The 24,660-nt window shown below is 40.1% G+C and overlaps 1 protein-coding gene across 3 annotated transcripts in view; it reads left to right on the top strand.

Moving 5' to 3' along the window:
• SPECC1L (sperm antigen with calponin homology and coiled-coil domains 1 like) overlaps positions 1 to 24,660 on the top strand; it is a 114,488-nt gene that overhangs the window by 50,205 nt on the left and 39,623 nt on the right. For 2 of the 3 annotated variants that reach the window (XM_032801312.2, XM_075060020.1), the window contains exons 9-12: positions 2,175 to 2,266; positions 11,481 to 11,571; positions 15,417 to 15,500; positions 17,403 to 17,559. In XM_032801312.2, coding sequence (XP_032657203.1) covers positions 2,175 to 2,266; positions 11,481 to 11,571; positions 15,417 to 15,500; positions 17,403 to 17,559 — 424 coding nt within the window. Of the gene's footprint in view, positions 1 to 2,174; positions 2,267 to 11,480; positions 11,572 to 15,416; positions 15,501 to 17,402; positions 17,560 to 24,660 lie in introns of those variants that run through there. The other variant, XM_032801315.2, reaches the window with a different exon arrangement.

Below are 24,660 nucleotides of genomic sequence, written 5' to 3'. Positions count from 1 at the left end.
GTTCTTCTGTTAAGACACTAACATTAATACATGCCCCCAAATGAGCGTCCTAGAAGCTATATAATGACTAGCACCAAGTTTTTTTAAAAAAGCCTGAGCGCCTAAAATCCATATTTTAGTGCCTGTCAGAGAACTGTTGACCCTACTTCTCCCATTTACCTCAGTGGGAGCTATTGGGCACTCAGCCCTTTAGGAAATGAGACATATAAATTTAGAGCCTGACTTTAAGGTCCTGTTTGTGAAGTTGTTATACAAATTTAGGGCTTATCTACATGGTGAAATAATGCATTTTTCTGGGCTTGTGATTTCCAAAGCACACTAATGCATTGCGCATTGATTAGTCTGTGTAGGCCCTGCTGGTGTGTACTAAAAGCTTCCTAGTGCACTATACCAGTGCTTGAAACAGCACTACATTAAATTGTACTAGGGAACCTTCAGTATGCACCAGTGGGGACTACACAGACCAATTAACGTACAACGCATTAGTGTGCTTTAGAAATCACAAGCCCAGAAAATGCATTATTTCGCCATGTAGGTAAGCCCTAAATTTGTAGAGCACATTACCCCCAATGTGCAGACAAACCCTTAGTCTCATTTACATTAAGACAGCTTTACATTGCTCTGGTAGTACAAAGGAGCCTTAATGTGGGTGTAAATTATGTTTTAAATTACATTTACATGCACTTTAAGGTCCGTTAGCGGTACCTGACTGATATAAGCAGCCGTAATATAAATGGCAACCCACTTTTATGCTCATCACCTGAAGACCTGTCATATGATTCAATATAATCTATAAATCATATGTAGATTCTGTAGATTGTCATATTTCTGCATTTGTGTTCTCCCTGTTAGGTATTTGTCTTTGTCGCTTTCCAGCTCCTCGGTTCTAATTTGAGGGCTGTTAGTGTTTTTGTTCATAATAATTGTGCAAAAAATTCTAGTAAAAGGAGGAAGTAACATGAGTGAATCAGCAGAAAACTTGCTCATCTGTGTCTTTGGATAAGGATCCGATTGCTCAGACAAATTGTATAAAAATAAAAACTATCCTCCTGGTAAGAAATTTACATCATCTGCTAGTCATGCAATTAGGGAATCAGCTGACTGGCTGGACAAAATGAGGTTTACGCACAAATTGATGGCACTTCTATCTAAAATTTGGAGGGGGGAGATGAGGGGGACTCTTAATTCCTTGCATCTGGTTAGCAGACCCAGCAACTGCAACTACCTCTGTGATCGTTTATAGATGAAATAACTGGTTGGTGGCAGCTGTTAACATCTTCCAGCGTAACAGTCTCCCTTATCGTAGCTCTAGCCTTTTTCCCCAATATAGTATGAAAATGCCAACTCTCTGAATGCTTCTCCAGAACAGAAAGAAAGGAAATTAGAATGGTAGAGTGGTAATAGGTGGCATGGTGGGTGGAATGGGGGTGTTCACAGAGCGCCTACCAGGTAGGGAGAGGAAATAGGGTTACCTGGTGGTGGAAAATGGGGGACCCTGATATGGGAGTTAGGAGGAATGAGGGGGGCACACAGCCCTTAGCATGGGTGGGGAAACGGGGGTGATGGTATGTGGGGATGATGACATGGGGGATAATCCAACCCCCTGAAATGCGGCAGGGGGATTAATGTGTGGGGAATGGAGGACCTAGCATGGGTGAATGAGTTAGAGGCTCTGGCATGAAGGCTGGTTGCAGGGAGTCCCTGAAATAAAGATGGATGGGTGGGTGTCACACAGGCAATTTGTGGGGGGAAAGGGAGGAAAGTACAGAGCCCCTGATATGTGCAATGTACACTGCCTAGAGATGCAGCAAAGAATTTAACCCTCTAAATTAGAAAACCAAAGCCACTTTTGGTATGTAAAACTTTCCAGTTAAGTGGGGGGGGGGGAGCGGGATTTTTTGTGAACAGCTAGATACTGTAAATAGTTCTATATGGTTTCTATTTTTGATCTAGTGCAGGCTCATGTTAGGGGGTGATCAACATAGTACTCAAGCATTTTTGAAACTTTCAAAGTTGCTTTCCAAAAACTGAGCACTGCACAATAGGAGCAAACAAAACACTTATCAGGTTCTGCCCTTAAACAGTTGTCTTGACATCTAGCTATATGGCCACTTCTCCATTTGACTGAAAACCATGCCGCATTTGGGATAGCTTCCTTTTTATTTTTCCAATAGTTCCAAGCCCTGCCACAGCCACAATTCCTCGCACTCCTCTCAGTCCAAGCCCCATGAAAACACCCCCAGCAGCTGCAGTGTCTCCTATGCAGGTAAGTGCATGTGATGGTATTTAATCCTTTGTTTGTCAAAGAAATCATGGAAAAAGGCGATTATGGTATTGTACAGACACCAATTGACTTTGTTGGCAACTGTAGTAAAATATTGCCTCAGGTAAATAGTTTCTGAAATGTAGAGTTGGACAAAGGAACTGATACAGCCTCAGGGCACTTTTAAAAGTTATTGCCCTTAAAGCCCAATTCTGTTAGGGTGAAACAACCTCTCCCTCATATCTTACTGTTGATACAGAGACAGTCTGTCTCTCTTCCCTCTCCATTTCCAAGAACGTTGTTATGGCCAACTTTGCTTCCGATGTCAACAAATCACTTCTGACTGCCCTTTAAGCAATAAGGTATTTTCTGTGGGAGTATATTATAATGAAGGAACATCTTATTGCATGCACTGTTTGGTTATGTGACATCTTTAACCAACTGGAGTACTAAAAAAATTATCAAAGGTTTGTTTAATGCATGTGTAACTTGTAGAGGTTTTTTTGGGGGGGGGTCATTCAATAAGAAACACCGAAAAATAAAATTCTATAGTCAGATACTAAGTATTTCTGTGCTACTGCAAATTGATATTCTTGTAACATGGAAGGCTAACTTCAATCTTCCTGAACCCATGTGTCAGTTTTCAGTCCTTTGTCTCCTTTGGGCGATAGAGGTCATGCATCTGTGTGGGATTGGTCATAAGCTTTTGATGCAAATTTATCAGTGTTGCGGGCCTCACTATAGGACCTGTATTAGAGGGATGAAGTCATAAGTTGGTTTTTTTTATTCATTATATAGGGATCCAGAGAGTTATGTTCAGCGTGTTGGTGTATCCTAGATTCTCTGTCCCCGTTCCAGCCTCCCACCCCTTCGTTCAGCTGCAGGGGAGAACGTCAAGTATCACAGGATTGTATAGTTAGCAGTATACTGAGCATGTTGCTCAGTCTTGCTTTCTATGAACCTGGGCACCATTGTTTTGTTTTCTCAGTATCAGGATGAGGTGTGGACATGGACAAATGCCAACAGGGTTAGGCTCAGAACAGATAAGAGTAAAGGTAGCAGTTGCTGGCAGGATGAAGCATTTTGAGGAACCGGCAGTGCTCATTTCCTTCAGTGACAGTGTATGCTCACTTATCAGTACTTCTGTTAGATTCAGCGTATTGCAGGCCAGAAATGCTACCAATTTATTGTAATATGCAGTGGCACAATTTTACAATTGTTGATGTGACAGGAAGCACCTTTTTGAACCCTGGCTTGTGGCAGTGAAAGAATGTTTGAAACCTGTTGTCCAAACATGGCAGCATTTTACAGTGCAGATATTGATAAGTCATATCCCTTCACACTGAGACTCCAATAGCTTCACAACAAAAGTGGAGAAATCAGATGTTTTCATCAGAAAATGTGTTGCTTTCTGTGATTAAGTCAGCAGTGACAGTGTTTTTCAGAAGACAGCTGGATCTAACTAGCTTTGTGTCAGCTGGGAGTTCAGTCGGCATTGATCTGCCTTTATATTTTTTTCTTCGTTCATGAAATGAACATGCTTAATCTCACATTCTGAAAGGCTAGACTAGAGGCTTGGCAACACCAAAGTCTTTTCTCTGTAGCCTGAGGCTTATTTGCTTTATTTATTCATGAATTAACCATAAACTTCAGTGTTTTGTAACCAAAATAACATCTTAAACTAGTGGGGAGCTAGCACATGCTGCTTGCTACTCTTCATTTGAGGTTCTTTATCTGCCATAATTTGAATCTTGAATTGCACTTCTGGTGCACAAGCAGAATGTCAGAAGTGGGATGTTCTCTGGAGTGGAAGTAACTCCCTGAAAAAGGAACGTAATAGTGTAACAGAGCAACTTTGCCTCTAATTTCTTTTGAAAATAAGTGGTTTTACTGAATGTGTATAACTATGCAGAGAGACTTTTCTGTTTTGACCTCATTTATGTTGCATTATATTTAAACAGCCAATTATAGTGAAGGAATGATGTAATGAGGCTCAGAGAATTTCCATCATGTTACCACCTTGATTTCTACTGTCTTCCCCTTCAAGGCACTAAATAATTCAATTCAGCCTACTTCTTAGAATTTGTCTTCTATCAAGTCTCCCTTAGCAGTGATGTCAACCTTCATATTCTGATCATTATTCCTTCTTTAGTTATAGTGGAAAAGCAAGATTTAAGAGTGGGATTGCCTGGGATAGTTCCAAGGTTGTCATCGTGGCTATGAGATCTGAGTTAAGCTAGAAGAGTTGTCCACTGCACAAGTACTGAAATCCTTTAGAACAAGTAACCTTGAGCTAGTATGCTAAAGATATTGTTGTGGCTACAGTGGCACAAGCAGTAGCTTGGGCTGGCTGCCTCAGTATAATCATGCCTAACCCCCTGGTTCATACTTGGGTACCTAGCCTGATCACTGCCCATGCTGCTGCAGCCGTGCTGCTATTTTTAGTGCACTAGCTTGAGTGGAGCTACCACATATCTATGTGCTGTGGAAAGCATGCTCTGTGGCACGGTAGACATACATCCCCTTGCTGACTCAGTTTCTTTGTGGTAGCACTTATCTGATCAAGCAGAGACTCTGGGTCAGTATGACAATCTGTTTGCCGGCACAAATCCCATTTATACCCATCCTGGTATTCTGGTATGATGGACAGACTGTCAAAACCAGGTTTTGGAGGGAGACCCATCTGCATTTAAGACCAGATGCAAGCATAGGCGTGCCTCCCTTGATGATCCAAGTCAGTATCATTGTGTGATAGAACATCACAGCCCAATTATAACGTTGCTGTTCAATATTTTCAATGCAATATCTTACTACACTCTTCCAATTCAGTAAAGGAAAGCATTAAGGTGTCTCTTTTGTTCTTACTCTTATTCTCTCATCACTCCAGTCCTGGCTGTTGGGAGAGGTATTTCTCCTCTTTTCCTTCTGCTGAGCTCCTCATTTCCCTAGACTATTGGTAGGGCTGGTGTCTGTGATTTGATCCATTTTATCAGCACTCGAACTATCTTACGTGTGTCAGGCATCCCTGGCAAATCTAATGTTTGAATATTAAACATTTTGTATAATTTAACATTTTTTATCTTTCTTTATGCATCTACAAGGATTACAAAGCATAGTAATTACTGCAGTATATCTAGGAATCGTTATGCCCTCCACTAAAATGCAGTCAACATGGTGGTGGAGTAGAGCAGCAGTTTAACAGTCCATACCTATGTTGCAAAACACTTTAGGAAAAGAGGCATTTATCTATACTTCAGTGTCACTTCAGTAGGAGGATGTCACCAACGTTGGGCTTAAATGCCAGTCATATTTAACTGTGCTGCGCAAACTGGGTTATGTTTAATCTAGTATTTTAAATTACTTTTGACTCGACTGCAACATTCAAGTCTTACATGCATTTTCCTGCTCTGTGCTGATAAGTGACATCGGCAGGTGCAGCCCAGCCTGATGTTTCACCCCTCCATTTTTACCTCAGCCTAAAGCATATAGGCAGAGCAATAAGATTTAGTCAAAGTGAAGTATTTCTGTGATTGTCACTGTTCCTCCTTAAACTGTGATAACAAAAATTCCTCAGTTTCTAACTTTTTTCCCACTCTACTGGTGTTTGCGACAGTGGGAGCCCTAGAGTTGACTTGCTACCTATATTGTAATCACTGCCATCTACCTCAAAGCAGATCTAATTGATAGCTGGCAGCCCCTTTACACTAAGGCTCCTACCATTGATTTATCTGAACTGGTGTTGGCAATAATGGGGAATTTTTGCAAAATTTCCCATGTGTAGATGAGGTTTCATCTGAATGTCTGAGTGAGGCACTCAGTGTAAAAGTACAAAAGAGATCTTTTTCAATGGGGAATTAAGAGTAGTATATTTCCCTCCCAGTAGCTAGAAAACTGATTAAACAGGATTAAGAGAAAAAGTGAATACAGTTTTCTTTTTTTCTTCCTGGAAAGCACTATTTTTAAAAATGTTGTGTGTTTAATTCTCATGAACCTGGACTAATAGCACTAGGGTCTTAGAGTGTAAGCTCTTCATTGCAGGGACCATGTCTGCCTCTGTTTATACAGCATCTAGCAAAAGGGGACCCAGTCCTAATTAGGCCCTTTGTAATTAGGCTCTACTGTAATATAAATACATAATAACTTACAGATAAGCAGACAGAGATTGGTAATGTGTGCTGGCTTCCCCCACACACTTTTTACAGCTAACCTCAGGTACTCAGAATTACGGTTTAGCGATGTTTACCAGTGTCCACCAGAGATTTAAAATGCAATCTTTGGAGGTTAATGGTCTAACTCAGTCCATCATCATTCTGCCTCTCAAATTGGAAAAACTTTGTACATGCAGATTACTTTCCTTTTTTAAAAGGATTGGGTATGTTTCTATTTCTCTTTATGAATTGATTAGTAACTCCCATTGTTCTAGCCTGGGTGATTTCCAGGAAGCCTAACTTAATCAAATTGTTTTCTGCGTGATGGATTCCTGTATTAACCTAAAAAAGTACCAACACCATAACATTTTAAATTAGATTTTTGATGTCTGAAACTGTTAACTTAATTATTTATGCTAACAGATAGTAAGTAGGAGATCCTTACCATCTAGCAGAACTTTTCCCTTCAGCTTGGAAATGGCAGTGAGAAAATTTTCTTATTGCTAGTGAGATAGTGCACTTGCTGTTCCTCTCTTAGCATAGTAAATCTTATTTGTAATTCTGAGACCACTTTTTTGTGAAATATATTAGGCCAGATTCATCCTTACTCCAGCGGTAAATTAATCTGTACTTATATTTGAAAGTAAATGTCAATAATATTTTCCCCTCAGGGTTAGTGTTTCTAGGTATTTTTAGTTTTGTTTTAGCTCTCTGCTGTGGTTTAGAATAAGCCTGCACCCTCGCTGGCAAACAGCAATGTACATTTTGCTGACTCCCATATAGTATCTGGTATATTTATATCAAACTTATTTTTTATATAAAGAGCAAGTATCATTTTACTTTTTATAAAATACCTTTACTTTTTGGGAACAGCACTGAGTGGAAAGTCTAGTTTATTTAAGACTGTGGACATCTTTCATTATACAGTTCATTCAGATGAGCCTGACTTTAACATCTTCACCCCTTTCCTCCTGCCAGTTCTTAATGTAGTTTGAAAAATGACCAATAGGAGCTACAGAATACAGATTGTGAATAGTCTTTTATATCAATATTTAACATTATGGCTCACATCTGTGCACCCTTCATTGTCTATATTGAGGACGTGTGTATCCCTTTTGTCTTTTTGATAACATTTTGTTTTCAGTATTGTGGGCTTTGACTATTGACGTGTCCAGTTCCTCAGAACTGGCTTGTAGGAGTCAGTTAACGTTACACTTAAAGCGCAGTTCTAGTGACAGATCTAGTCCCAACAGTGACTGGTGGGTTATTTTTTTTTTTTTTTTTTGAAGTCCGGTTCCATACTGGTGTCTGAGTCTATATCAAATGAGTGTAGTTTACAAGTAAAGTGTGTAACACCATCCCTTATGCTCGTCGTAGGCTCAGTCAAGCAAAATTGTTTCTCGCACCTCATCATGTGTAATAAAGGTTCTGCAGGGCAGATTATTCCCTTAGTGCTGCATGTCACTGTCTTAGTAGATTAGTACAGATGTTGCTGGTTGGAACTCGGTAAATAATTCAGTTGATCCATTTCCCCCTAAAATTTCCCAGAATATCTGTGGCCTGTCTACATTAGTGCAAACCCTGGTGGGATGAATGATTGAAAATTCTAGGGGAAATTGGCTAGAGTAAACATGACTGGATATAATGGTGTTGGCTCTGAAGTACCAATAGAAGTAAAAAGCAGAAAACCAAACAAACTTGTTTTATGACAAGTAGAAATGACAAACATACCGAAGGTTACCAGCTTAGTAAGACCATCACTTTTCTGACCCTATCTCAAGAATGATTGTTTTTACAGTACTGTACATAGGAGAACATGGTGATTGGGGAAGTAGTACTGAAACATGGGTAGGTGGAGGTGTGGAGCTATGTTCCCTTGCTTCCAGTCTAGGAGTACTGTGGAGGCTCCATGTTTATATAGGCTTTAGCAATAGCTTTCTCCTGGAGGTGGGAGAGGTTTCCACTAATGTGGAATCTTTGAGAATGGTAGAATTGGAAAGGAAGGTCTTCCTTCATTCTCTGTGCCAGTGGTTTTCAAACTTTTTAGGCTGCATACCCCTTTCCAAATAATATAGTCTAATACAGGGGTAGGCAACCTATGGCATGCGTGCCGAAGTCGGCACACAAGCTGATTTTCATGGCACTCACAATGTCTGGGTCCTGGCCACTGGTCTGGGAAGCTCTGCATTTTAATTTAATTTTAAATGAAGCTTCTTAAACATTTTAAAAGCCTTATTTACTTTACATACAACACTAGTTTAGTTATAGAAAGAGACCTTCTAAAAACGTTAAAATGTATTACTGGCACGCGAAACCTTAAATTAGAGTGAATAAATGAAGACTCGGCACACCACTTTTGAAAGGTTGCCGACCCCTGATCTAATACATGCCCTCATCTGAAATAGGGTCATAATATACCTATGCTTAGATTCCCAAGTCTTACTAAATAAAATGCATTGTCCACCATAACAGGATTTTTCTCACATGCCCCCTGACAAGAGCTCGCATAACCCAGTTTGAAAACCACTGCTGTAGGGCTAGCCCATAGGCAATGCAGCAGGTGATAGCCTGATGATCCTTGGTAGAGGAAAGTCTTTGAAAACAAGCCGTAAGAGGGTTTTTTTCTTTCTTTCTTTTGGTTTGTTTGTTTTTTGTTTTTGTTTTTTAAAGAAGGCGAGGGGTGGGGGATCGTAGAGAAATAAGGGACAGGTTTAGGTTTAAATCTTATAACCCTTGCTGCTGTACCGCCAAGAGTTTTGGCTTCTGAGTTTTGGCAGGCCAGGTACAATTATGTTTAATATTTGGGAGGGGCATAGCCCCCAGGACATCAGTGGGAAGTCTTGATTGAATTGAGACTATGTGTGATGTGAGTACACGGTGCCTAGCCAAATTAAAATGTATTTATTCCTCTTTGAATTTTATCTTTTTCTTTCAGTTATAGCTGTGATTTCCTTTGTAAAATAGGGAAATTCACTCTGACATGGTGGTTAAAGTTTCTGAATAAGTGGAGAACATTAGCTTTTAAAATTAGCTATGAGAAGCAATTTCATGCATGAATTAAAACTAGCTCTCCCAGGGCTTACTTGATTTGCCGTTGACAGCATGTTTAAACAAAGAAATATCCATCTTGATAGCATTCATTTAGGATCCCATAGATAATCTGATAATGGAGTGATGAAATACAATTCCTCTTGCTGTATTATGGGGGTTAGACTCCTAGACACTGGCAGTTTTCTCATTTTCTTGCCAGTGCAAAAAGGTTGTTATATATGAAAGCCATGCTAGAGTAAGTAGCCTGGTAATCCTGTGTATGCAAGCACATGTTACGAACTCTATACTTAAGGTTTAATTTTTTTATCATATCTTTGAGTTTAGCTTCTCTACATGACTTGGCATGAGAAGCACCTGAGCCTTTAATCTCCTGAAGATAAGGGGGCCAGCTCATTTAGCCATCTTATTTTAGCATGGGCCAGGTGGGAAGCTGACATGATTTTCATTTTAAACTCTTTAGTGGGTTGATCAGATAGTTAAATGTAAGAGGGACAAGGTAAGTAAATAATGAAGGTATACTATAACTTGCATTAGATATTTTAAAACCAAATATAATTTTCCAGGAAATAACGCAAATAATTTATGGAGGGAATCAGGAAAGACTAACAGCTGGTCTCAGTGAATGTAGAGAATGATTATCAAACTGTTCAACTACTGAAAGAATAGTGACAGCTGGTGTGTTTGACTTCATTGGACAATACTGCAGATTGACACTTCTGTAAACAAGGCAGATCCAGACCTGTAGTAGTGGAATGATAACATGCTGCATGCAAAATCCAGATTTCAGAATAAATATGTATTTCCACACTATGACCTATTGGTTCCAAAATAGTAGTCCACACGATTTGCATGCGATGGATGGAACGCTATTGGATCACACAATGCTGGCTCTCCTTCTTTTCAGAGAGTAAAGATTCATTATAGCTAAAAATATATGTAAATGTTTACAAAGAAAATTACTAGGAGCGTGGTTGCTGTAGTTCCTCAACGATGGTATCCAGGAGGCTGTACTCGAATGGAATTTGAGGTCTCCCCAAGACAGTATACAGAGTTAGCATATCAAAAAAATCAACATTAAAGTGCAGCTCTACTCTGAAAGTGAGTGTAGAAATGGCATTTTTGAGTTCCACTGTTTTTTCAGTGAGTTTCCACAGGTGTAACTGGTGGAATTTAGTAAATTAGGTTGAACAAGAAAAAAAAAAATCCAGCTCCATTTTTGTTGAGTAGGATCTGTAAAGAGCAGTTAGAACTTACGCGTATCACTGAAAAGACAGGACATTGAATTCACACAGGTCAAAAAAATCTGTTAAAATTGTGCAAGTTTTACATAGTTATCCTTCAGAGTAGAACTGCAGTGCAGAGGACCTTCATATGGAAAATAATTAGACTGATATCATAAAGGTATGATGAAATGTTTAACAAAGATATTTACTTTCAGCTGTTTGTAGAGTGCTTCAAATGAAATAGGTGATAACAAAACCTAACTGTCATTCTGAATAAAAATCACTCTTTGATTTAGGTTTCAATTCCTTGGTACCTGGAATGTCAAACCTACCATCGTTTGGTAAATAAGACTTAGGGCTTGTCTACGCATAGAAGCTGCACCAGTTTAAATAATGTTTCAATATTAAACCAGTGCAGCTTTGTGTGTGGACTCTTTCCATATTTTATACACACAGCTGCATGGGTTTAATATTGCGACTTTGGTTAAACTGGTGCAATGTCTGTGTGTAGACCAGGTCTCAGGTAAAAAGTAATATTCAGGCCTTTTTTATATATCTCACAGAAGCAAAAATGAGCATGAATTCTCTTTGCATGTCGCATTATACCAACCTGAACATATTTATGCCACATTCTGACGCTACTATAAGTGTAGTGATTCTTTTTGTTAAGAAGATTTTATACAGTAATTAACTCATCAAACTCAAATGAGAGGCTACTTGTTTTACAGTCCATTTTGATGGTTCCTCTTTATCTTCAAATTAAATATGTTGTTATATGATATCTTGCTATTTTAGAGGCATTCTATAAGTGGACCAATATCAGCCTCCAAACCCCTTACACCTTTGTCAGACAAAAGACCAAGCTATGCAGAAATCCCTGTTCAAGGTATGTGTTCGACTTCATTAGCTTTACTTCTTGTAAAACTTATGCTACTATTGGCTTGTAATAGGTATCTTTAATATAAAGAGTAAAGTGGGTAGTGGTCCTTTCACCTTTTTTTTTTTTTTTTTAATTGAGAAAAAATATAAATACTGATCTTGACTTGGACCCACAAAAACTCGGAATTTCAGAGAGGTTGAAACACAGAACCTTGGTGCATTTCAGTATATATGTTTGTTATCAAAAAGATGCATGTATGATGAGGAGAGAGACTAATTCTCATGAAATGTACATTTTTTCACTGGAGTTCAAGAATTGCTGTCCCGAAGCAAATAATTCCTGGTACTTTTCTGAACGTAGTAGCTGTTTGCACAGTTAATCTGTCTTTAAAAAATTGCTGCCAAAATTTATTAAACATATTCCATAGATAATCCCAGTTCAAAAGGTTGAGGGTATCCTGAGCGTCTGTATATTTTTCTTTACTTTCCCTTATAAAGACCCTTGAAAGGATTCAGTTTTTGTTTGCATGGATTTCAATAGCTACCTGTTTTGTTTCAGAGTGGTTTTAATTAAATATGTTTTACTGGAAATTATATTAATTATTCAGAACAGATTCATAAACAAAATCCTAATAGTCATATTTCATTAGGACTTTTTATTATTAATTTTACATTAAAAGAATTGTTAGCTTTTTCTACAAGTACAACATGTAATTAACAGCAAATTGATTTGTGTAGAATGAACATTTACTGACACTGGCCAGTTTTACATGTAACTCTTCTGGATCTAACTCATGACAGTAGATGCCCTTTTTTATGAGCCACCTCGTTTCTGTCTCCTGAATGTGCAGCAAACAGCTTTTAGAAACTCTTCACATATGCAGCTTGCGCCTGCTACTAAATTGTGATCATTCCTTTAATTTTCAGTCTAACAACTTTAGCTTGTAATATATCAGAATCCCAGTATTTCACTATCAACAGCCTTGTCAATTACTGTAAGTACAATTCATTTTTATAGACTAGTACCAAACACAGGCTAGTACAGTGCGACTGGTTACCTCAGCCATTCCCAGCAGTGCATTCTTCACCATAAACACTGGCTTCCTCCCATCAAGTATTTGACACACTATATGATTGATATTTAAATTAAATTTCCAGGTGTGTATCTTCCTTCATTAATTGTCTCATGAATTATAGTTAAGGCTAAGATTTTGTCATGGTTATTTTTAGTAAAAGTTACAGACATGTCATGGGCAATAAACAAAAATTCAGGGAAGCTGTGACCTGTCTATGACTTTTGCCATTGCGGCTCCATAGTTTTCAGTGGCAGGGAGCTGTGGGGTTCCCCGTCTGTCTGCGACAGCTGGAAGCTGCATGGAGGCCTCCCTCCACCCACGGCAGCTGGGAGCTGAAAGGTACCATATTTCTCAGAAAACTGGACGCTCCCAGCCAGTCTCCCGAATTTTTGATCTCTGTTAGTGGAACACAGAGCTCCAATGTTCCCATGTCTCTTTGGTAAATTGCTAAAGAAATATTTTAACAGTTTGTCTCGCCCATGTATGAATTCTGTAGAGTTGATGCTCATCTGGATTTTTGACAGAGCCATCCCATGTCCTGCTATCAGGATATGCATGCCTTTAAAAGTGCCAAAATGTATTGAAGTCAAATGCAAAGCCAGGCCAACATGGCACTCGTGACATGAAGTCATGCTACTTTGTCCCAGAGGACTATCCAAAGTCTTTAAAAAGAGGACATTTGTATGTACTTATTGTATTATTGTCCATGGTTTCAAGATTAAAAATATAGGGTACGCTAGCACATGCAAATGAATTAAATTTTCTTTGCTATGTTATCAGTATTCAAGAAATGGTGCTTTGACAGCAAGACAGAAAACTGAATTAAGTTAACAAGTGTTGATATCTCTATTTCCTAATAGTTCCCTGTTCTGGTAACTTTGTTTTGTCTGTCAAACTCTGTTCACAATGTGCCCTTCCTGTAAGAATGAATTGTTTTTGTATGCTGGGTGTAGCTGTCTGATTTATGCCTGTTTGGGAGCTTTTTGTAGATGTTTTCTCAAGATAATCCCCATATGACTCCAAGCGGTATATTTACTCTTTAATGATGTCTATATATGCCAGACTTCTTTCTGTACTTTTGTTGAATGCATATTGGGGTTATTTGCTTAGGAAAGTGGGGGGTTTAATTTTAGAATACTTCAATTTTTTTTAAGTAAAATTGAAATGCCTTACCAAGTAAATGATTTAGCATCTGAAATTGTTGTAACAGAATACATGGGTAGACATAAGCATTAGAAATATATACATTCTCAAAGTAATCTGAAAGGCTTGTTGCCTGCCAGGACCTGTGTTCAGAGTTCTTTGTTTCTCCTGCAAGAGTTAATAACCTTAATATATTAAGTGGTCATAAAGGCAGCTGCATTCTTTACATTGTTTTATGCATTTAATATAATCAACTTGTACCAGAGAGAGGCAAAATTCTGAACACTAGGCATGGTAGGTAAGAAATCTGTTTACTTTTTAAATGTATATATTTGTATTTTTTACATCTGTCTGTGTTGCTCATATACCAATTTCTGTTAATGAATTAGGCTGATTTATATTTTTTTAGCATTTCTGTTCATTTTTCTTCAAAAAATTACTGCCTCTTTGGATTTTATGTACTTATTAACTTTATATTGCTATATAACTCTTTAAGCAGGTGTCTTTTATATACTCATTATTTTAAAGAATTTGATTTAAAATTATTTTTTAATCTAAAGGTCGATCAAAATGGGTCTTATGTTTATACAAAATCCATTTTATTGCTAGATTTATCTTTTTAAGAAATTAATTTTTCGTTGACTTCCAGTGTGCAGAAGTAATCTTTCATCATTTTAGCATTTAAAGCAGTTTCTTACTATTATGCATGGAATGATAAAAGATTGTTACAACAACGATGGATTTGAACTCCATAGATAGGGCCCTACCAAATTCACAGTCCATTTCAGTCAATTTTGTGGTAATAAGATTTTAAAGATCGCTAATTTCATTATTTCAGATATTTACATCTGAAATTTCAGTGTTGCAATTGTAGGGGTCCTGACCCAAAAAGGAGTTGGGGTGGGTCACAAGTTTACTGTAAGGGGGTTGTGATGCTGCTACCCTTACTTTTGCACTGCTGTTGGTGGGTGCTGCTTTCAGAGCTGGGCGCCTGGCCAATAGTAACTACTCTCTGGCCGCCAAGCTCTGAAGGCAGCCCAGAAAGTAAGGGTGGCAATATTGTGACCCTCCCCCGCAAAAAAAAAAAAAACTTTTCAAACTCTCCCTTCCCCCCACACAACCCCGTTTTGGGTCAGGACCCCCAGTTTGAGAAATGGTAGTCTTCCCCATGAAATCTGTGTAGTGCAGGGTAAAAACACACAAAAGACCAGATTTCATGGTCCGGGACGTGTATTTCGTGCCCGGGAATTTGGTAGGGCCCTGTCCATAGAGGATGACAGTAATCTACTTTAGTAGCACCTCCGACTGCCTGAGTTATGGAGTAGTTTTGACATGTGCGAAGATGGAGTTTCTTGCCCAGCCTTGTGTTTACGAGCTTCATTATAGCAAATCATGGCAGCAGTCTACTAAGGAGTGTTGCAGGGGGATGGTTAGGATGGCTCCACAGTGAACTTTATGGTAACAGACAAACTTTCGGCCTCCTTCTAAGCAGACATATAATCGGTTATCTGTCATGGTAAGCTAGATGAACCGATTCTATAATTCATAAATGATTATCACAGTCTCTGCACTGATCACATCCCTACAACTGAAATCTGCATTAGTGTTGCATCTGTTTCTTTCTCCTGAGCAGAACATTTGTTGAGAACTTCCTCTACCAGCAGACCAGCCTCATTGCCAAGAGTACCTGCCATGGAAAGTGCCAAATCTATTTCAGGTAATAACACGTATCTAGTTGCCTGATGAAAACAGGAACCCTCTGTTTTCAGTCCTGTGGTTACATGCCCAGTCTACTATTTTTAAAGAGAATTTCTGTCTTCCGACCGATAGATTCTACAACCACTTATCAATTGATGTATGCAAGCAGCACTTGCTTGTTTGGAATTGTTTACTTTCAAATGTGAAAATGTAATCTTGCCTTTGTACTTGAAAATAACATAAAAGCCCTTGATAAAACATTCCGACCTATTAGATCAAACAGAACTGAGGAGCTTAACTCTGTGGAACCATTTCCTCCTATGGCATATTTTAATAGTTGTGCGTATACACTAGAACCAAGATTCATGCATGACTCATCTTCAGCCATCCAGGAAATGGGTATTGCTCTATAACCTTTCTTCTCAATGTTGCACAGAATTTTGACTTGCAAGTTACACAGAAATGTGTGTTAAAAAACCTATATCCAAAAGGTAAAAGGTAAAAACTGTTAAGTGATAAAACAATGGCACTACACTTGTAGTTAATCATTTTTAAAATATGCTTTCAAAACTGAAAATATTTACATGAGCCACCAGTATCAGTGTCATTTAGTTTATATAGAAAGTCGAGTCCATGCTAATTTGAAGTAAAAAAAATAAAATAAAAAAAGCCAAACCATAGATTTAATAAAAACAAACCTAAGTACAATATAAAACCATGAACCTATTTCTAAATCCAATGGATATTTTTAAACAAACCTTCCCGTGCAATATGTGCAGCACATACGTTGCAGCACTGAGAACCTGGAAGTGGTTCAGAATACAAACAAAAAGTGGGTCTGAATATGTGCTTTTTACTATCCAAGTTGAGAGAGAGATGTTGAAAAGCAAGTAAATAGTATAAGTGGTGAAAAGTAAATAGTATTTTTAAAGCTTTCACTCGTGTGACATAGGTAAGAAAATGTATTTAAATGAGGATTTTCAGATGTCTTTTAACTGTCCAAAAGAGTGATATTTTGTAATTTTTATATTAATGTCTTCCTAATTTACTGAGTAAGGTATTTATAAATTAACATAGTCCCTGATACCAGTAGAAATTAAATCTCTCTGGAAGTATTTGGAGCATTTTGTATTTTTCTGTCTTGCACAGATGCAGTCAGTAGCTTATTTGCAGGTTTAGGAAGCAAAACTCAGCTTGCCTACATTTATTTAACTAGAAAGGGCTCTATATAGAGGAAGAATATGCTACTACACAGCCATTCTGAGTTTTGACATACGTTCAGGTTGTGGGGTTGGTACCAGCAGGTGAAACGCAAACTGTTTGCCCTGTGGTAAATCATTATAGCGTTTTTCTGTGTAAAGTCACATATTGTCTTGGTCACTTCATAATTAAAATCTTCATCAGGCAAACTTAATGACAGTCCATACTGTTCCAGGGTGTTACATAGGTTCTTTTCATTGTTAATAAGAATCTTCCTCTGACTAGTGATAAGGTCAGCCGTCAAGCTCATAGGATTCCTTCTTCACATCATCTGACAACTTTCACTCAAGTGCCTGTTTCATTTTAGTGAACTTTTAATATTTGAACAAATTATAAAAAACCCAAAATTCTAACATCATAACTACTTTTGCATGGACCGTAAGAAAATATAATAGTTGGGTTTTATGTAATGTCTCCCTTACTCAAGACATTCCAAGACTGTTAGAGAGATAGCATAAAGGCATCCACTCAGCGAATTGCCCTTGCTTCAGGTAAAATTTAATCCTACAAAACTTTGGTAATTTTATCAATTTACCCCTTTCCTAGAACTCTTCATTAAGGGTGAAATATATGAAGAATTACATGATACAGGCTCGTGTTTTTCTTCCTTTATGTGAGGTTATATATTTGGTTCTAGAGCTTTTGAATTTCCCCCATTCAGTGTCTAGACGAAGTAGTGAAGAAATCAAACGAGATATTAGTGCACCTGACGGAGCATCTTCAGCCTCTCTCATGGCAATGGGAACCACCTCACCACAACTCTCTCTCTCCTCCTCTCCTACAGCTTCTGTCACCCCTACAACACGAAATCGCATAAGGTACAACCCATTATTACACAGTGTTTTTAAACCAGTATTAATTTCAGAGCTCTGAAACACCATATTATGCAAGCATAGAATTTAGTCCTAGCATTAAACACCAACGTTTGACTGTTATTTTTGCAATAATGCTCTTCAGTAACCTCTGGAACTTCACATAGACTGTTTGTAGCAGCATAAGGCATGGTATCTTGGGAAGACAAGTCCCAGGCTACTTACGGCTTAATGGGTCAATATCCACACCTTAAAACTCCACCAGGAAACCAACAGACAGCCAGGGCAGATCACTGAGCTTTGAAGTCATGTGTTTGTAGTGAGAAACTGCATTTAACAAGTGACCTGTAACATTCTAACCAGCCTCAGTTTTGCGTTAATTTAAGATTTGGCTCCATATAGAACGTGTGGCAAAGGTATAATTCATCCTACTGATGCTGATATTTGAATATGCTAGAAAGAACAGCAGTCTTCGTTTGTATGGTGGGATATCATGGGGAAAATAGTCTTCACTTTTATAGTGTCTTCTATATAAGGACTCAAAACATTTTATAAATATCAAGTCTTATAACGCATATGAGCTAAGTACATTTCACAGATTGGGAAACTTGTCCACAGAGGTTAAATGACTTTCCCAAGATCACCTGACAGTAAAACTTCTCATCGACAAATAAATAAATAAATAAATACATTATAACACTGAGAAATGGTTTGCAGCTCTGGACATTATCCAGAGCAATGATTTCACTGAGATTAGTTGAGGCGTACTTCAGCATACCAATCATTCATTGTGTGAAGTTCTATGCCTATGTACAGTTTGTCCATTTAATTTACAGGTAATTTACAAATAACGCTAAAGAAACAGACAGTTTATTGGCAATCCCACATTTTGATTTTGAGTAAGGGCAGGGGTGAAAGTAACTTACAAGACTTACCGGTACTGCCAGAGTCCTGAGGGCAGGGTGGGGCCTCATCCAGAAGAGGCGTGGCCTCTCAAGGTTTAAAGGCCCTGGGGAACCAGCTGTGGCTGGGAGACCCAGGGCCTTTAAATCAACCAGGGGCTCCCAGCTGCAGAGGTGGCTGGGAGCCCCCTGGGGCTCAACGGAAAATTAAAGGGCCCGGGGTTTTGGCCACCAGGGGGAACCCCGAGCTTTGCGGGGCTGGGGCAGGGATTTAAAGGGCCCAGAGCTCCTGCCACTGAGGAAAGCCCGGAGCCCTTTAAATCCTGGCCCCAGCCCAGCCGCCAGAGCCGTGGCTGGGATTCAAAGGGCTCTGGGCTGCCTGCAGCCGTGGGGAGCTTTGAGCCCTCTAAATCCCCGCCCCAGCCCAGCCCACCGGAGCTGTGGCTGGAATTCAAAGGGCTCTGGGCTGCCCGCAGCCGCGGGGAACTTTGATCCCTTTAAATCCCGGCCCCAGCCCAGCCGCTAGAGCCACGGGCAGCCCAGAGCCCTTTCAATCCCCGCCGTGGAAGTCAGTGCAGTCCAACACGGCGTACTGGCTCTTGCCGGTATGCCGTACCAGACCGGACCGGCTTACTTTCACCTCTGACTGTATGCATGTGTATGTGTATGAATGTGTCACAAACAATGCAGCTGCAGCCTGCCACCGACAGCAGCGACCCCAGCAACCAGCCCCTGTGGGCTGCTGCCTGCAGAGAGCCAGCAGGTGCTGCTGGGCTGTGTCTGCCAAGGAGTAAATAACCAAGACAAAAACCACAGCCAGTCAGCCAGCCAGCCAGCCAGGGAGGGAGCGGGGGCAGGGGTGGGTCAGGGGTGAATGAAGGACAACTGGAATAGCCTTCATGAAATGTACAAGATATTTAAAGAAAATTTTGTCAATTTCAGCCTCTGCACTCTGCAGGCAGGACAAAACAAAAAGAGATCTGAGATTGTACCCTATGTCCTAAGGACATTTCAGGTATTTAAATCAATATATAAAGAGGGTGGATTGGAATGAAAACTACTATTTCTTTCAAAGGAGGCACAATAATTTCCCTGAATATTCAGTTTTCCCCTCCAATCCCTTTGTGGTTTTGTCTATGGAAGCTATTTGCTTTCCCTGTGAATCTTTAGTTGCTTTAGCAAAATTGCTTTGCCCAAAATAAACCCTAATAATCATGATACATCTTTCCACCATGTTCTCTGTGGCTTTTTTTTTTTTTTTTTTTTTTTTAAACAGGAACATTTCAAAGAGGGTCTGCAAAAAGTTTGGACATCACAACCATGATCCTCTGCTGGAGAGGGAATGGGATAGATTTGAGCTTGGAAATGGTTCCTGATTTTGATTGTGTTTAGGAGATTCCCTCATCCCGGGGGGCAGAAAAGAACTGCCCCTGCCATGGTCACACACGCCCAACAACAACTGGTAGCAAAATTAAACAAGGATGCCAGAAATGGCTCCTAACTGTGGGCACTGAACTGCACAGGGAACAGCTGAGTTTAAACTGTTCTTTTGCAGGCGGCAACAGCAGGCATCTCAGCCAGTGTCCCTATTGAAAGCTAGAGCCTAGAGGAGAACCCCTGCTGGGAGTGGGGGCGGGGAGAGGGAGGGGAGTGCAGAGCCTTGTCTTCAGTCTGACTGGAGGAGGGGGAGGGAGGAGCCGAGAAACCAATGTGACAGTGAGTTTTCCACTTCCACCTGCTTGTATTAGCACTGGATTTAAGCTGTGCAGCCAAATGCTTGTATTTGTTGTGTATATTAGTATTGGAGAGATCCCCTCATCCCGGGAGCAGAAAAAGACTGCCCCCGTCATGGTCAAACACACTCTCCCCTCGACCCCCTCCCCCCAGCTACTGTGAGTGAAATTAACAAGGATGCCAGAAACCTAGCCCTGGGGGCTGAACCATCAGGGAACAGCTGAGTTTAAACTATTTTTATGCAGGGAGCAGGCTTCTCTCTCCCTTCCTCCCTCAGTCTCCTTTTCTTACCAGTCCTCCATACCAGCCCACTTTCACCTCTGAGTAAGGATAAAAATTTCACTAACGTTTCTACACGAATCTTAAAGTCTGAAGATTTATACCTGCATTTTTGCAGACCAAAGGTTGCAATGAAAGAATGCATTATGAATGAGTTATAGATGGAGAATGGCCATCACAATAGCACAACTGCTCTGTGTAAGTATGAAGTAGAGTGGTAGGCCCTGTAGGAAGAAAACCTGCTGCTATTAGAGCAGTGGAGGGACAGTACAGTAACTGCTCACTTAACGTTGTAGTTATGTTACTGAAAAATGCAACTTTAAAGTGAAACAATGTTAAGTGAATCCAATTTCCCAATAAGAATTAAAGTAAATGGGGGGGTTAGGTTCCAGGGCAGCTTCCCCTGCTCTGCAAGCACCAGGGGCGGGGGGTTCAACCCTCAGCCTGCCCACTCCACTCCTTCCCTAAGCCCCCACCCTTGACCCACCTCTTTTCTCCCCCCCCACCTCCTCCCCCTTTACTTCGCACGCTGCGTCCTGGCTCCTCTCCCCCTACTTCCCTCCCTTCTAAATGCCACAAGCCAGCTGATTGCCCGGTTACGGAGGGAGACGCACTGAGTCCTCGCTCCTTCCCCCTCCCTCCTGCCCGGGGCAATCAGCTGACTTGCCACGTTTGGGAGGCAGGAGAGGGAGGAGAAGCCTGTGTGCCGAATCCTTGCTCCTTCTCCCTCCCTCCTGCCTGGGGCAATCAGCTGGCTTGCCGCGTTTGAGAGGGAGGTGGAATCTGCTTGCCGAGTCCTCACTCCTCCCCCCTCCCTCCTGCCCCGGTCAATCAGCTGGCTTGTGGCATTTAGGAGGGAGGAGAGAGGACTTGGCGCAGGCTCTCCCTCCCTCTCCTGCCTGGGGCAGTCAGCTGGCTTGCAGTGTTTAGGAGGCAGGGAAAGGAGGGGGAGCCTTCCTGCCGAGTTCTCACTCCTCCCTCCCACTCCTGCCTGCAAAACACCGCAAGCCAGCTGATTGCCATGGTAAGGAGCTGGGGGGAGGAGGGGGAAGGCGCTGATCCGCGGGGTCTGCTGGCAGGCGGGAGGCACTGCGGGGGCATAGGGAGGCTGCCAGCTGTGGAGAAAGCAGGCAGCCAAACAATGCAAGAGTGGAGTATTGCACAACTTTAAATGAGTGTGTTCCCTAATTGATCAGCAATGTAACAATGTTAAGCGGGATGACTAAGTGAGGAGTTACTGTACAATGAAAAATAATTGCCCCATGGAATCCTCTTCAGAAGAGAACTGCTGTTGGGTTTTTAATATATTGTGTGTAGCTTGCAAAATTTCATTATAGGATGTAAAATAGGGATTTTAAGAAAATAAACTTTTGCAAAGATACACAATAAATGTGGGCACACCCCTGGGCTCCAACTTGAAACCATAAATCAGTTCTTTGATTTGGAATACAGTTGGCCTAAGATATTCATTTTAAGATTTATATCAATCACAATCCATTTCTTTTTGTCTCCCTACAGTTCATTTTCATTTGTTTCCTTCCACGCTGTTTTCATAACAGTAAGAACTTGATATAAACCATGTGCCTTACTGGAATTTGGGAACAGGCTGTACAGTTCCCTCATGGCTACCCAGCACGTTTAACCTGAAAAGAGAATTTTGACTCAGGTTTCTTATATGTTGTCACAAATCTTATAAGGAGCTATCTCCATTCTTTTCTTAAATTATGGTGGCATTGCATAATCTTCATTCTAGTGTGAAAACACAAACTCCACAATAATTAACTTAAGCAAGAATGTGGGTTGCTAAAGCATGTGCTGATCTGGAGATATAAGAGAAAAGTTAATTCCTTAACGCCCCAGTCTAGCAGCATAGAGTCATAGAAATGTAGGGCTGGAAGAGACCTCAAGAAGTAAAGCCTGGCCCCCTGCTTGCACTGAGACAGGATCCTGACAGGTGTTTGTTTAACCTGTTCTTAAAAACCTCCATTGATGGGTCTCCCTTGGAAAACCTATTCTAGAGTTTAACTACCTGCTAGTTAGAAGGGTTTTCCTAATATCTAACTTGAATTTCCTTTGCTGCAGATTAAGCCCATTACTTCTTATGCCACCTGCAGTGGACATGGAGAACAATTGATCACAGTCCTCTTTATAACAGCCCTCAACGTATTTGAAGACTGTTAGTGGGTCCCACCTCAGTCTGCTTTTCTCAAGACTAAACATGCTCAGTGGTTTAACCTTACCTCATAGGTCACGTTTTCTAAACCTTTTACATTTTTGTTGTTCTCCTCTGGACTCCATCAATATGTCCACATCTTTCCTAAAATATAGCGCCCAGAATTGGACACAGTACTCTGGCTGAGGCCTCATCAGTGCAGAATAGAGTGAGACAGTTACCTCCTGTCTCTCATACACAACACTTCTGTTAATATACCCCAGAATGATATTGGCCTTTTTCGCAACTTCATCACATTGTTGCATCATATTCAATATGTGATCCATTGTAACTCCCAGTACTTCCACCTAACCATTATTCCCCATTTTGTAACTGGGCATGTGATTTTTCCTTCCTTAGTGAAGTACTTTGCACTTGTCTTTATTGAATTTCATCTTGTTGATTTCAGACCAGTTCTCCAATTGGTCAAGGTTGTTTTGAATTCTAATCCTGTCTTCTAAAGTGCTTGCAACCCCTCCCAGCTTGGTGTCATATGCAAGTTTTATAAACGTACTCTCCACTCTTATCCAGGACACTAATGAAAATATTGAATAGTACCAGACCCAGGACTGACCCCTGCGAGACTCCACTAGATATGTCCTCCCTGTTTGACACTGAACCACTGATAACTGCACTTTGAGTATGGTCTTTCAGCCAGTTGTACAACCATTTTACAGTAATTCAGCTAGACCACTTTTCCATAGTTTGCCTATCAAGTTAAATATGACCCAGTATTTGAGTCTGATTCTGTTCTTTTAGTTCTAAAATAAATACAGTGTATATGAGAGAGCTGATTTTTTTTTGGTACAACTCTTTGTGAGATTGGCATTTATGTCTAAATTTACTTATTTCTTTTCTTGTTTAGCATAAGTAGCTAACATTTCAAGGCACCATTCTTTTCAAGGGGCCACTTCACCTTGAATGGTCCCTTGAAATGTGTTAACTACTTGTGCTAAACAATTTATTCCACTTTGTATTTAGCTGTGACACTGAGTACCTTTCCCAAACCTAAAGAAGAGCTCTGTGTAAACTTGAAAGATCGTATCTCTCTCTCCAACATAAGTTGGTCTAATAAAAGATGTATCTCACCCATCTTGTCTCTCTAATACCAATGTCTGGCATTGGAGGTGCCTGGTACTGAACAACTTTGCATTAGGACTTGATATTATACTGACCATTCTAAGAAACTCTGATTTTTCTTAAATATTTAATTTGACATTGGAACATAATCTTGTTTCATCTGAAGCCAGAGTTCATTGAACTATTACACAAAGTACATGGCATCTGGAATTAAATTAGATAGTCAAGTCATGTAGAATAGTCATTTGTACTGGGGTATCAGTGCACATGTGCAAAGAAATTCTGTGAAATTTGGATTTCAAGATTTTTTTTTCCCCCAGCAACGCTTGTGAAATTGATGCATTTCAGAGGCTTGTCTACTGTAGCACTTCAGTGTAGATACTATGTCAATGAAAGAATTTGTCCATCTACCCTCATGCTGTCTGCACCAGGGATTTAGATCAGTATAGCTACTTCTCTCAGGGATGTAGATTCTTCACACCAGATGTAGCTGTACTGATATAAAATTCTAGTGTAAACCCAGATGAAATTCGATATGTCTGCAGAAGTTCCACTGAACACTACTTCCTGCTGAGGTTGAAATGGCTGGTCCTAAAGAATACAGAGCCAAGGATTAAGTAATTAGTATGAACTAGCTGTGTTTGAAAGGCAGGTGTCTAGAAGGGGTAATTTTTTGTAGTGCTGATGTGGAGATCTGAGAATCTTATTTAAATATACATAGAATTATTTAAAAATAATCCTCCTTTACCATGCAGAATATTAGCTAGCCATAGTGTTATTTTTCTTCCAAATAGAGAAGATTAGGATTAACTGCAAAATCTTTCGAAATATCCCTACCTCTGCTCATTAAGCTATTTAGAATGCATAACACCTCAGAGAATCATAGAAGATTAGGATTGG

This window comes from Chelonoidis abingdonii, chromosome 22 (genome assembly GCF_003597395.2).
Source record: "Chelonoidis abingdonii isolate Lonesome George chromosome 22, CheloAbing_2.0, whole genome shotgun sequence".
Lineage (NCBI taxonomy): Eukaryota > Metazoa > Chordata > Testudines > Testudinidae > Chelonoidis > Chelonoidis abingdonii.
The sequence above is the reverse complement of the archived record's forward strand: the minus strand, read 5'-3'. Positions and strand labels throughout refer to the sequence as shown.